Source organism: Globicephala melas, chromosome 13 (genome assembly GCF_963455315.2).
Source record: "Globicephala melas chromosome 13, mGloMel1.2, whole genome shotgun sequence".
Classification (NCBI taxonomy): Eukaryota; Metazoa; Chordata; class Mammalia; order Artiodactyla; family Delphinidae; genus Globicephala; species Globicephala melas.
This window is the reverse complement of record NC_083326.1, coordinates 49,683,156-49,697,396: the sequence shown is the minus strand read 5'-3', so window position 1 is coordinate 49,697,396 and position 14,241 is coordinate 49,683,156. Positions and strand designations below refer to the sequence as shown.

Here is a 14,241-nt window from a genome sequence, read left to right as displayed (position 1 = left end):
GGCACCAGAAAACACAAAACCCAAAGGACCACATGCTCTTTCCCCCTCTTTCCATTTTGTAATGCAACAACATATTCAGGGTTGGGTCCCTTCTGACCATTGCATTACGCGGCGAACAGCAAAGGATCAAAGACATGAATGGGGGCAGTGAATACAGCATTTTCACTGTTAGGGAACTTTATCATATGACATCTCACACCAGTATATGTTCTACATACATATCAAATTCTGTATTACTTACATATATATACAGAATACACAACAGCCTGATACTCATAACCTAAGTACACTGGCAATAGTGATGCTAATCAATTCTGTCCACACCCCCCCCACCCCCCCCACACAGTCCTCACTGTTGTCATCACACACAGTGTGTAACCCTTAAAAGACTAGCATGGCTGCTGGGCCTGAGGCAGGAGGATGGGTACAGAGGAATCCTCAGAGCTGGGGCCTCAGGGCCTCAGGAAGGGCAGGACAACACGGGACAGGTTCTAACCACTCCAGTCCACCCACTCCTATAGCCTCGCCAACTTTAAAGGCACACACTCAAACAGCCTTGAGACAATTCCCTGGCACCCGACTGCTGAGGGATTCGGAGGTCAGGGTGGGGTGAGAGGAGGGAGGTTGTCCAGGAGGGTTTCTGGGACTGCACAGGAATAGGCAGGCTGTAGGTTGTGGGGAGAGGAGAACCCTCATGGCTTTGGTGTCTGCCTGCAGTGGACAGAGGCTTTAGAGGATGCAGGATGCTTCCCCATCCACAGGCAATGAGCGTTAGATCCCCTCAAGCAGACAAGCCCTCAGGGCTGAGGGGAGAAGTGCCAGGTGTGAGGCAGCCCCTAGTTTCCCACCGAACTTGGCCTTGAGCAACACCTGATTACATCAGGCATAAATGGGTTTTAATGCCTCTCTTTAACACCTGCTAATCTTTTAAACAAGAGGATGCTTCCTGACAGTGGGATTTTTTTTCTTCAAGTAGCAGCCTGTAATAAAGGCAAAAAAAGGAGATTGGATGAAAGCCCAGAAATATATGAAACAAAAAGTCCTAAATCCACGTATTAAAACATTCTGCTGGTTTTCTATCTTCAGGACCGAGCTTCGCAGCTACTGCCGAGGAAGCAGGAAGTCACCAGAGGACAAGGCATCCAGGTCAGAATTAGCACAACAGGAGCACAGGGTCCTGCCAGAAGGTCCAGCCCAACTCACGTTTCAGCTGGGAAAACTGAGGCACAGAGAGGTATGAAACCTGCCCACGGTCACGGCGCTGTGTGGCCCAAGACCACGACTCAGATCCGTGGATTCGCAGGCCAGTACTTTTCCACCACGGGAATTCTTAAAAACCCAATGAGGATCAAACATTATTTTTAAAACTTTAAGTCGCTTCCATTTTTCCATTTTCATTCTTCATCAGCATTGCACAACTCTTAGTGAAATTCTGGGCATCAATGGCTGAAATCTAGCATGAGTTGTTTTCCCCTTAGGGATAAAATATTTCAGAAAAAAAAAGAGCAAATTTGAGAATAAGACACAAAAGAGGGATATGTGAGTGTCTGTAATAAACTCCTCTGTCAACTCTCAAGTATGAATTGTCAACAGACGGTTTCTCATCGAAGTTAATATCAGGTTAAATCTTCTATTTTAGATGTTTGTGAAGTTGTTTTTTGTTTTTTTTAAACTTACCTACAGATCTTCGCAGGAGATGTTTTCTGTATGAAAATAAAGAGACGTACAATTAGCCTTTGAAAACTCTTTTTTGTTCCCCTTAAAGGTAAATATTTAGATCAAGAGGCACATAAATTATGAATAAGTTTATTGGGGGCTTAACAACCTGCTGCACTTCAGTATTTATTGAGGCTTTTTCTGCTTGGACCAAACGAAGGATGACTCAGAGGTCCAGAGTTGAGTCACTTCGGCAAAGCACTCTGGATGAGTAGTTTTACCGCTCTCACCATTAGAACTATGTTTACCCACAAAAAAGCAAAATGACGCCACGCCCAAGCCTTCGAATATCTTACACACCATGAAAAGGAGAGAGAAATCAATGTACCCTGTGTAGGAAAAGAAATTAAGCTCTTGTTCAACTTCTCTTCCGGTCTGTCTCTTTAAATTTTCCTTTCATTAATCCAGCTGTGACCCTGAGCAGTGCTATAAATTCTCTGGTATGATGTGTAAATTAGGAAACAGAAAAAAGGAGAAGGGACATTTGACTCCATCCCTAGAGAGAAGGAAAAAAGGGCAGATTGGGGAAATCTACAGTTGCCGTTTAGAGCTCCCTGAAATGAAGAAATTCTAATGCATACTCTACCTTTGTTACCTCCTTTTTATTGGTCAGTTTAAGGGAATTAGTCCTTGGCACTTGGGAAGAAAGCTCTAGCAGGAAGAAGCATAGATTTTTTTCATATTTGACAGGGGAAATGGTCAGGCAAGATAATAGATTAATTCTGGACATTTCAGAAGGATTATTTTGCTAGTTGAGGACAAACTGCAATTTTCTTTTACTCCAGCTCAGATGAAGTGTGAACTATGAACATATTGTTTAAAAATGAAGCACTCAAAAGGTACAAAATTTCAGTTATTATAAAATAAGCAAAGCCTGGGGACGTAACATACAGCGCGGTGACTATAGTTAACAGCAGCGTATTGTATCGAATATATTCGAAAGTTGCTAAGAGAGTAGATCTTAAAACTTCTCATCACAAGAAAAACAAATGCATGGTGATGGATGTTAACTAGACTTATTGTGGCGATCATTTCGAAATATATACAAACATTGAATCATTATATTGAACACCTGAAACAAATATAATTTTATTTGTCAATTATATCTCAATTTTTTAAAAAAGTAAAGCACTGGCAAGAGAAACATGCGGTTTGCTATGAAGGCTATCTTAAGCTTTCATGTGTGACTAAATAATCCACAATGCATTGTTTTAATAAACACACAATGTGTGTGTACAAAGCAGTGGCTCCCATCTTTAGATCCTTTGTTATCTCTTATACGTTATCTTTCATCTCTGTGGAACCGGCCTCAGCAGAGACCAAAGGCAAAGCCAACCTTGACTCCACTGCCCCCCAGTGGGGACACTTATCCCTTCAGTACAGAAAGGATGACACACGCAGAGGCGACCTGGCTCCCACCTGGATAATTGCCCCCAACATGGGAAAACGTGTCACTAAAAGATTCTGAGCTAAATAAAGCTGACATCTCCAGAGTTCGGAGGAAGAGAAGGAATGGAGAGGATGGAGACAAAAAGGATGCTCAACTCTTCCATGAGTGACATGTTCACCAGCAGGTGCTCGGGGGCTTCCGTTACAGGGCAGCAAATCAACTCTAGTGCCTGAAGGAGTTTGCCCATCCCACAGAGGAGAGTCCTTTTTATTTTGACCTCCTCTGACTACAGGAGCCCAGAACCTGAGACATGGAGAGTGAACACCAGCAAGAAATTCATTACGGAGCTCCAGCCCCCGAGGCTCCGAGAGCAACCGAGGAGTCTGTGTCCGGGATTCCCCTCCGCAAGCCCCTCGGTCCCCAAATCACCCAGTGATGAGTCCCAACGACATCTCAGCTCTGCGTGGGTCACTACAACTCCTCAAGAGTCACGTTGCCAAAGTCACAGGAAGTAGCTGACGCCGCTCTGGGTAAGCTAACGCGCTCTGAGGACTGCTGGTGCTGTCCTAGGTGCTTGACACATGTTGACTCGTGTCACTACGGGTTAATGTACGGTCCTGGGTTACGTGCTACAGATGAGGATTCTGAGGCACAGAGAAATCAGGTAAGTTGCTTGGGATCACAGGGTGTGCGCCCAGGCGATCGAGCTCCAGAGTCTGACCCTTTCGGACTCCATTCTGTCACAGCCAGTCCTGCAGTGACACCCACCGGCCCTTTCAGGCCACTGGCCTTCATTGGCTGCTTCCTCTCTGCCTGGAGTGCCCAGAAAATTCCTACCCATTTGTGTGACTGGGCTCATATCTGGCCCTGGCAAGCAGACTTACCCGCGGTCGCCCCCCAGTGCACCCACACGCCTGTTTCAGCCCATAGGACATTCTATTGGGCATCCCAGCACCTGTTTACATGTCAGCTCCCCATTCAGCCTGAGTTCTGTGAGGGTGATATATGTGTCTCTCCACATCTGTAGCTGTAGAGCTAGCCAGATGTTTGACATGTAGCATATACTTCATAAATGTTGAGCGAACCAATGAATGAATAGCAGTATTCTAAGGTTAAACCGTGGCAAATATATCTGCCAAGTTACTGAGACTAATTCCACCAGCCACACGCTAACTTAGAGTCAAACTGTGTGCGTGTGTGTGCACATACACAAAGAACTAGTTATGGCTGGTGACAGTGAACCACAGCCCAGATAGAGCTTATTCTTCTCATCTGGGAGCGAGGTCATGAAGAGGTCAACTCTACTCTCCCAAGGCCATTCTAGGGAAACCTGACACGTAATGGACCAAAGAGCCTACGTCCGGAGTCACAGGTCAAGTCTGAGAGGTGGCGTCCAACCATGTTCCTCATGACACCCGGTCGCTTGGTCATGGCTCCAGGCTGAATGATCAGGAATGTAAATCATATGAAGAACATATCACGGTCATCTTCACCACAGAGCAGATTTTAACGCCAAACTACTAGAAACCACCTACAAATCTACAAACAGGGACCGGCCAACACACTGCATTCCATGTGGAGAGAAATGAGGCATTTAGGGATTCCGACAAATCGATCAATGGAAAAACAGGACGTATTTTATCATTTCTGTAAATATTCTACATATGTCTGAACTGAATGAATGAAGTCGTTTCCTCTAGGAAGTAAGATCACAGTTGATTTCTGACATCTTTTTTCTCTGCATTTTCTACGACTTATTACATCTTATGATATTCGTAAAGGAAAGAAAGGGTTTTTTAAAAAAGTAACTAAATAGATATGTAACCCACTCAATTGTTTCCTAATTTGCCCTGACAAGAAATGATGTTGTTTTGTGTCAGTAATGAAATGGAGTTGAAGAGTCACAATATTTTGGTATTCACCCAATTGCTTCCGAGGAAAGGTCCTCTTGGCCTGGGAGTCTGACCCTTGCGCTCTGCTTGGTGGAAATACACTGAGGACCCTCCAGCCCCATGTCTCACCCTCACCTTCACCTGCCTGATCTGACTTGTCCATCAAGAAGCAATACCCCATGGAGGGACTTCCCTGGCGGTCCAGTGGTTAAGACAGCGCACTTCCAATGCAGGGGGTGCAGGTTCTATCCCTGGTCAGGGCATTAAGAACCCACATGCCACATGGTGTGGCCCCCCCAAAAAAGAAAGAAGCAGTATCCCATGAAGATGGCTGGATCTCATCCCTAGACCAGGTAAATCTTCATTTTTAATTCACACAAAAGGTATCCATTTTGTGAATAAGAAGTCTTCTTTGGAATTTGAGTGGAATTGAGTCAGGGTCTGACTAGTCTCCCAGAACCTGAGCAGCTCCTGGAACCTAAGTGACCAGTTAGTGAATATTTCAGCTCAGCTCCAGTCCTTGGGCTGAGACCTGGGGCTCCAAAAAACACCCAACCACAGGGTCACTGCAATGAGAGGGCTGGAAGCAGGCAGAGACACAGGGAAAATCATACTGTATTTCACTGAATTTAAGATGCCACTGATTGTAAAATTAGTATTTTTTATACTACTAAGAAAAAAAAAACCAACAAACATTAGACCAGGACATACCATTGACTATAAAACCACCCTGATTTTAGATCGTGAAAACTTATTTTTTAAAGAATTATTTTATTTTTACTTATTTATTTTTTTGACCACACTACGCAGCATGTGGGATCTTAGTTCCCTGACCAGGGATCGAACCTGTGCCCCCTGCAGTGGAAGCACTTAACCACTGGACCACCAGGGAAGTCCCGATAGTGAAAATGTTAGATGTGAGAAAAAGAAGCACACGTTAGAATTGATGAAATATGGAAATTGCAAGCTGGTGTGATAAGTAAAATGTCAGCTGAAGGTGCCCAAGCTGCCTGAGGTGTCAGGGAAGGTTCCCACGGCAGGCAGATTAGCCTAAAGTACGGAGCCTCGCTGGAGTCACTACAGGCTTCCCTCGCCTCCCGTAATCCATTCTCCTCCACAGAAACTGGGGGAGCTTTTAACACTGGGAAGCTGCACAGTGTCTGTGGGCCTTATAACCCAACCGGTTCCTCCCAGTGCACTCAGCATAAATCCCCAATTCCTAGCTCAGCCCCACAGGCCCGTCTCCAGCCTCGTCCTAAGCGCCCCCTCTCTTCCCCATCAAGTCCCAGCCACACAGCCCGGAATGACTTCTACCAAGTCCCTTCCTACGTCTGTTCCTTTGCATCTGCTGCTTCCTCTTCCAGGGAGCCCTCCCCTCCCCACCATGTCCAACTCCTGTTCATCCTTTGTCTGTGTTTAATGTCACTTCCCCAGAGTGGCCTGCTCTAATTCTTAGTTTAATGTCTGTCTCCCCTTCTGGGCTGATGCTCTGTAAAGAGCAGCGATCATGCCTCTTGCTTACGACTGTAGACCCAGGCCTGGCAGGGTGGCCACGTACACAGGGATGTAGGAATATTCATAGAGTGAATGGGACAGGGGTGCACGAAGAGGTTTGCTGACAGATCAGAGGAGAGAAACACTACGACATGGTCTAGGGAAAATGAGAAGTTTGGTTGTGGCTGGAATTTCTGAAGCCAGAGAGGTGGATGGGGCCCAGGTGGTGAAGGGCTTTGCAGGCCTCCAGGTAGCTTCTGGGTGGTGCTGAAGGGCTGTAGGTAGGGGCACATGATCAGATCCATGTATCAGAAAGGTCCCTCGGGAGTGTTGGTGTGTGGAGTGGCCTTGGCCACAGGAAAGGTGTCTCTCTGTCCCTGGCACACCTGTAAGAAGTGTGCTGCCTGCATGGCCCACTAGCCTCTCTCGAGCTTAAAAGTTCCAAAATTTTGATGTGAAGTCATTTGAAACAGGCAGATGTTAGAAAAAAGGAACTCTCAAAACAGGTACCAAACTAAAACCACCAATCACGTTAAAAATCATAGCTAAACTACATAGTAGGTACAAAGCACCTACTATGTGCCGGAAAGTGTTGGGAGCACCTACTAGCACCTGTGCTGCATGGTGTCCTCCCAACGACTCTTTGAGTGGGTGACATTTCTCTCCCCTTTTCATGGATGGAGGCCCGGAAGGTGAGGAAACGTGTTCCAACTGGTGGAAGGCAGAGCTGGGGTCGGGAGGAAAAGAGGATGTCCACAGGGTGGGCTAAAGCTCCCAGCACCCTGTGGGAAGCTCGCCAAATATTTCCTCATGGTGATGGGATGCGGTAGGGGGAGGGGGGGAATGCCCCCCCACCACCATCCAGGCCCACAGTCATCTCTACCTCGGCCCCCCAGGCCCTGGCTCAGCGCTGGCCTGGGGTTGAGGTCCATTCAGACCCACAAGCATCCCCACGTATGTTTGGTGAACTGAAGGGATGTCAAAACCGTGATCCTTGAAATTAGTGACCACCGTCAGGCAGGCTTGACTGGAAACAGATGGCAGGAAAAGGCAGACACTAATCTGGACCATACATAAAAAGCACGTCTTTGAAATTTCAAGCAAGGGAAGTGAAACTAGCCTTTTGCGTAATCATTTACCTCTTTCTGAAAACACTTCTGGTGCCCACAGATTATAACTTCGGCTACATTATGCAAAGTGAGAAACACAGGAATGGCCTGAAAGAAAACAAAGGAATAAGCATGAAAATATTTTCTTGGATCTCATAATTACATAATTCTTGATTTACGCTTAAAAATAAAGATCTGTGGGCACTGTTGGCATTCACATCGATACTGCTCTCCAGCAAAAACTCTTCCGCGTGGATCAGTGTTCTTGCTTACAGCACTGTGCTCAGTAGGGTGGATGTACACACTCCCCTCTTACGGGTATTCTCATCAGTTATTAAGCACCTACTGTGTGTCAGGTGCCATGCCAGGTGCAGGGGACACATCCTGTGAACAGGTGGACACATGTTAGAGAGGCTGTCCCTATTGAGGTAAGAGCTCTGACCGAATGCACAGAAAGGCATGACCAACCCAGTGTGGGCAGAGCACGCCTTCTCGGAGGAAGTGAAGTCCAAAGTCTAAACGGGAACAGAATGATGAACTAGAATGAGCCCAGGGACTTCCCTGGTGGTCCACTGGTTAATACTCCACACTCCCAACGCAGGGGACATGGGTTCGATATCTCGTTGGGGAACTGAGATCCTGCATGATGCATGGCACGGCCAAAGGGAAAAAAGAAAAAAAAAAAGAATGAGCCCAGCAAAAAGAGACAAGGCGGGAGAGGGCTGGAGGCACACACAAGGGCCCAGAGGAGCGAGGAAGCCCACCTCCTCGGGAAACCAGGGGGAGTTGAGTGGGGTGGAATATAGTGTGGAAGGGAAAAGTGGGGGAGAGGAAGGAAGCAGAGACTGGAATGATGCAGCCACGAGCCAAGGAGTGCCAGCAGCCACCAGAAGCTGGAAGAGAGACGCAAGGAGCAGATTCTCCCCTAGAGCCTCTGGAGGGAGCGCAGCTCTGCTGACACACCTTGGTACTCACTTCAGACCCCTGGCCTCCAGAACTGGGAGAGAATAAATTTCTGTTGTTTTAAGCCACCTAGGTAGGTGGTAATTTGTTACAGCAGCTACAGGAAACTAATACAAGGAATGACAAGACGGTGGCCTGAACTTGGTAGTGGCAGCAAAGATGGAGAAAAGTGGCCACATGAGGGAAATATTTAGGAGACTGAACTGCAGTAAATGATGGGATAACTGGGATCAACTTTGTACCCCAAAAAAGGTGGGGGGAGGAAGAAGATATAAAAAAAGGTAACACTCCAGTGGGTTATCAAGATACACAGAGTACCCACTGCACATTGACTATCGCTGGGCTGTTTGCTAAGAACAGCAGTCTTTCCTAATTTGATAGATAATCTTGACAAGGTAAAGGGGAGGGATTAAGGGGTGAGGGACTGTGCTATTGTCTTTGTTGCTGCTGCTGATGATAATGTCTCCTGGAAAGCAGAAAAAGATCAAGAATAATGCATGGGTTTTGGCATCAGCTGGGCTTCAGGCTCCAGCTCCACCATCTGCTAGTGGAGCAGGGCATGTATCCAAACAGTTTGCTCCTCTGTAGTATGTGGATAACAATATCTACGACCTGGAGCTATAGGGAGGAATGATGGAAGTAATGCAGGAGCACTGCATGAAGGCTGTCAGTATTAAGAGGTACCAAGCCCACGCTTAGTGGCCTCGATGGAGGACCCAGAGCTGGGAAATTATTCCAGCTTCGAGGACTCTTAAGTGGGTCTTTAAGCAGATGTTGCTGCCCAACCACTGCCAGATGGATTTATTCTTTATCTTTTGGATGCGTTGGGTCTTTATTACTGCACGCAGGCTTTTCTCTAGTTGCGATGAGCAGGGGCTACTCTTCGTTGCGGTGCACGGGCTTCTCATTGTGGTGGCTTCTCTTGTTGTGGACCACAGGCTCTAGGCGCGGGCTTCAGTAGTTGTGGCACGTGGGCTCAGTAGTTGTGGCTCGCGGGCTCTAGAGCGCAGGCTCAGTAGTTGTGGCGGACGGGCTTAGTTGCTCCGCGGCATGTGGGATCTTCCCGGACCAGGGCTTGAACCCGGGTCCCCTGCATTGGCAGGTGGATTCTTAACCACTGTGGCACCAGGGAAGTCCCTGGGAGTATATATTTTTATTTTTACCTTGTCTTTAAGACTTTTATAACTGTATAGCTCTGCCCTATTTTGGTATTTTGTTCTAACTCGCACTGTTTCATTTCATTCTGAGCTCTCACCTTACATTTTTCTTGCCTTTTTAACGTTCTCTACTCCTTTAAAAGTGCAGCTGAAACTTTTTTCCTTTTAAAATCATCCTTTATTTTAATTATTTTCTATGTTTTTCATCTTTTGTGTTTCTTTTTATCCCTCTTAAACTTTTATATTTTCAATTATTCTTTATGTATTTTAAGATTATTAAAGAGATTTTTTTTTAATTGGCTTTATCCATTGGGCTCATGTTTGGAAAACGTGGGCCCTGGCCTTCTAGGTCTGAGCCTAAGAAGATAGCACAGAAAATCTTAGAGAGGTTAACCCTGTGGTACATGACATGAAAACGAAAGGGCAACCTGGATCTTATTTATTTAAAATTAAGCCCTGATTTAAAATGCTTTTGCCTCCTTGACTATAAAATCAGTAAGGAAACGAGATTTAGGGTGACTCTAGACGCTAACTCTAGACTTCAAGGAGGCTTAATTTTCTCAATTTTATAAACTGTGGACAGGTTTCTCCATCTGCCTAGGAGATTCTGATCAGATTCTGGAAAAGGATCTATCTACACATACAGAACTGATTTTACTTTATTTTTTATTCTATTTTATTTTTAATTTTTTAAAAGAAAGTTGCCTTTTAATTCTTTAAATTAAAAAAATTTTTTTAATATTTATTTATTAATTATTTATTTTTGGCTGCACCGGGTCTTAGTTGCAGCATACAAGATCTTTAGTTGCAGCATGTGGGTTCCTTAGTTGTGGCATGCGAACTCTTAGTTGAGTCATGCATGCAGGATCTATTTCCCCAACCACGGATGGAACCCAGGCTCCCTGCATTGGGAGCGCGGAGTCTTAACCACTGGACCACCAGGGAAGTCCCCAGAACTGATATTAAAGTTCTCTAATAATAGATACCAACAATGTGTTCAGCACAGTGCTAATTATTTTAATTGCATTCTCTTATTTAAACCATATCTCAACAACTGTATCCACGGATGCCTGTTGCCCTGATTTACAGACAAGGAAACTGAAGCTTAGAGTGATGGGGCAGCTTGCTGGCGAGCTCACAACTAGTTCTGGGTATGACTCCATGACTCCAACCCAGTAACGGCAACGCCCACGCTCCCAGTCTCGATGTTATGGAGCCAAGTTACAGCAAGCCCCCAGTATAAACTTCCTGGACCTACAACTGTGCAATGTCCAATACCATTGTGTTCCAAATCCTGCCAGTCTGCTTCCTCCAGCAATATAACTGGTATGATCTAAAACAGATGACCTCGGAGTAAACTCTATGCCATTTTTTAAAGGGATATCTTCCATTTCCACTTAAAAATTTTTTAATCTGAATTTCTCAAGCCATTTTTTCGACTGAGGAGCTAACAGGCTTTAGAAGCAGTAATTCTACGACTGATTTTATCAGCCTCCATAGAGATCTATCAAAAACAGTATTAAGGCAGTCTACAGTTTATGATTACTGATTTTCCCTTGGCCTCTACCTCTGTGCATGAAGCCCCAGTCTGAGCTACGTTATTAGTTCAAGAGTCTCCAGTGACTGATTATTTTAGAAAACCTGCCTTTTATCTTTATGGAGTGAGGTTCAGCAGGACTTATTTTTGTGAAATCAGACAGAAATTCTGAGAAATGAGGACTTCCCTGGCACTCCAGTGGTTAAGACTCTGCGCTTCCACTGCAGGGGGCACAGGTTCGATCCCTGGTTGGGGAAATAAGATCCCACAAGCCACACGGTGCGGGCAAAAAAACAAAATAAAAAGTTCTGAGATATGATAACAATAATAGCTAAGATATATTGAATACTTACTATGTACCAGACTCTGTTGTTTTTTTTAAAATGTTACTGCTGTCACTGTACGTTTTTTTTTTTTTTAATAAATTTATTTATTTATTTATTTTTGGCTGTGTTGGGTCTTCGTTGCTGCACGTGGGCTTTCTCTAGTTGCGGGGAGCCGGGGCTACTCTTCATTGCAGTGCATGGGTTTCTTATTGTGGTGGCTTCTCTTGTTGTGGAGCATGGGCTCTAGGGTGCACGGGCTTCAGTTGTTGTAGCGCACGGGCTCAGTAGTTGTGGCTTGCAGGCTCTAGAGCATAGGCTCAGTAGTTATGGCACACGGGCTTAGTTGCTCTGCGGCATGTGGGATCTTCCCAGAGCAGGGCTCAAACCCATGTCTCCTGCACTGGCAGGCAGATTCTTAACCACTGTGCCACCAGGGAAGCCCCCAGACTCTGTTTTAATTGCTTTTACATATTGAATCATCATAATAAATCTATGAGGGAGATACTATTAACATTCCAGTTATATGGATGAGAAAAAAGAAAGGATGTATTTTGGTTCTCCTTTTTAACCTGCCTCTTAATAATTTGAAATCACTTTAGACGATCTAGACACTAGCTTGCTGCTAAAGAGAACAGAAAAACAAGTCTGTTCTTTCACATAGACTCTAGGAACGGGCTCAATAACAAAAGGTCCCCACCATATTTCATCAGGGAAAATGGCTCAAGATCAACTACCATGAAGCCCAAGTTATCAATTTTGACACAAAATGTAATTGACCGAATTCAACCACCCTACAGTCCAATTCATTTCATTACTTAGGGGCACAGTTTGCAACTAATTTATTCTTAAAATTTTAACATTCACTTATAATTTTACATTGCATCCATGTACCATTGGAAATTTTTCTCTGGATGTAAAGAGAAATTGGTAACTATTACTTAAGATTTTTCATTATTCCCATGCTTCCCAGAGTGGAATTTTCAAGCCTTGATTGTTATTTGTTCAGGTGTTGGAACTGACTTAAAACAGTTTTCTATGGAAAATCCTGGCCCTGCCCACAGGCATGGCCTCGGGTCATGCTGTAGGAGTGGGGATGACTCCCTTAGCCAAGTCCTGGGTCGACTTCTAAGTTTTTATAGAAAAACATCAATCCTAACTTCAATTTGGGTGATTTTTAAATATGTGGACGTGGCCTTAATCTGCAATATACAATAATTGCTCGCCAGGCCCTTGCCAAAGAATGTACCTTTGAACTGTTGGCTGCCTAGTTTTCATCAAAATCATGCATGCCAGAAATAACTGTTCCTACAGGAAGGGAGCCGGATAATTGGAGAGCAGAGATTTTAGCCCCAGAGAATCGCTCCTACTGAACTGTGCTGTCATTAGGCCTCCAAAATGCACTAAGAATCCCAGAAATCAGGTTACCGTTGTGTTTGTTATAAGGATGCGATTGAAGACCCTAAGTAGCTCAGTTTACCCTTTATGAGGACTCAGGACCTGACAGCAAGGAAGACGCATGTCTGCGGCAACAACCCGCTTTTCTCTTACAAGTACTGAGAGTCTCGTAACTTCTTCATTCGGCTGCAGAAAGATGAGAGCTTTCTCATCTTTCCAAGGCCCAACTGTATTTATTTCGTAAGATGTGTGCTAAGTCTCTCTGTGGTCTCATCTAGTTCTTCTTCAATTACCCTTGACCTAGATTTCTTTTAAATTCTATTCGTAAGAAATGCTTATCTTATTTTCATCATCATTATTCTTTTAAGCCACAACACATCATTTTGGGAAGACAGCTGAGGTGTTTGAATATGTTTATGTGTACATATAAACGAATATATTCACAAACTGATTGGCATGAGATAAATTTGAGTGTTTATTTACGTTAGTTTTATCATTCTGTCATTAACTGGCCAACACCTTTTTTTTTTTTTTTGGCCACACCAAGCGGCTTTTGGGATCTTAGTTCCCCGACCAGGGATCGAACCCGGGCCCTTGGCAATGAAAGCGTGGAGTCCTAACCACTGGACCTCCAGGGAACTCCCGGGTCAACTCCTTGAGGGCAGAGGGCCAGACTCCCTCTTTGCCAGAGTATCTCCAGCACCAGCTTGGAGGCCACCTCCCTCCTTCATCTGTTCATCACATAAAGTAGCTGACCTGTGTTTAGGGGCCTTTTTGTTTGAAAAATAGGCAGCTTAGAATGCCAGCTTGTAAGATGCATGGGAATAAGAACCTCACTTGGGGCCATAAATGCACATGCTACTACAGAGGGCAGGTTGGCCTGCTCTCAGTGAACTGCTATTTTTCTCACCCTTTTTTTACGCGAGTGCGTAGGAATGAATTCAGTTCAATTAAATATGCACCTCCTACAGCACCGGAAAGGGCTCTGAGTGAGGTGAGTGAGAACATATCCCCCTCCCCCATATAATCCTCAAGAAAATCTCTGTTGTAGCCTGGGGAGGGGAGTTATAAACATATCTTTTTAATTGTGGTAAAATAGACATATAAACTTTACCATTTTAACCGTTTTTACGTGTATAGTTCAGTGGCATTAAGTACATTCACATTGTTGTGCGACCATCACCACCATCCTTTCACAGAACTCTTTTCATCTGAAATTCTGTCCCCATTAAACAATAATTCCCCATTCTCCCCAGCCCACA

At 44.8% G+C, this 14,241-nt stretch overlaps 1 protein-coding gene across 1 annotated transcript in view; it reads right to left on the bottom strand.

Moving 5' to 3' along the window:
* The window catches only part of TMEM241 (transmembrane protein 241), a 106,486-nt gene that overhangs the window by 62,317 nt on the left and 29,928 nt on the right, over positions 1-14,241 (bottom strand). The window contains 2 exon segments of the mRNA XM_030842659.2: positions 1,678-1,703; positions 7,632-7,709. Of these exon segments, the coding sequence (XP_030698519.2) occupies positions 1,678-1,703; positions 7,632-7,709 (104 nt within the window).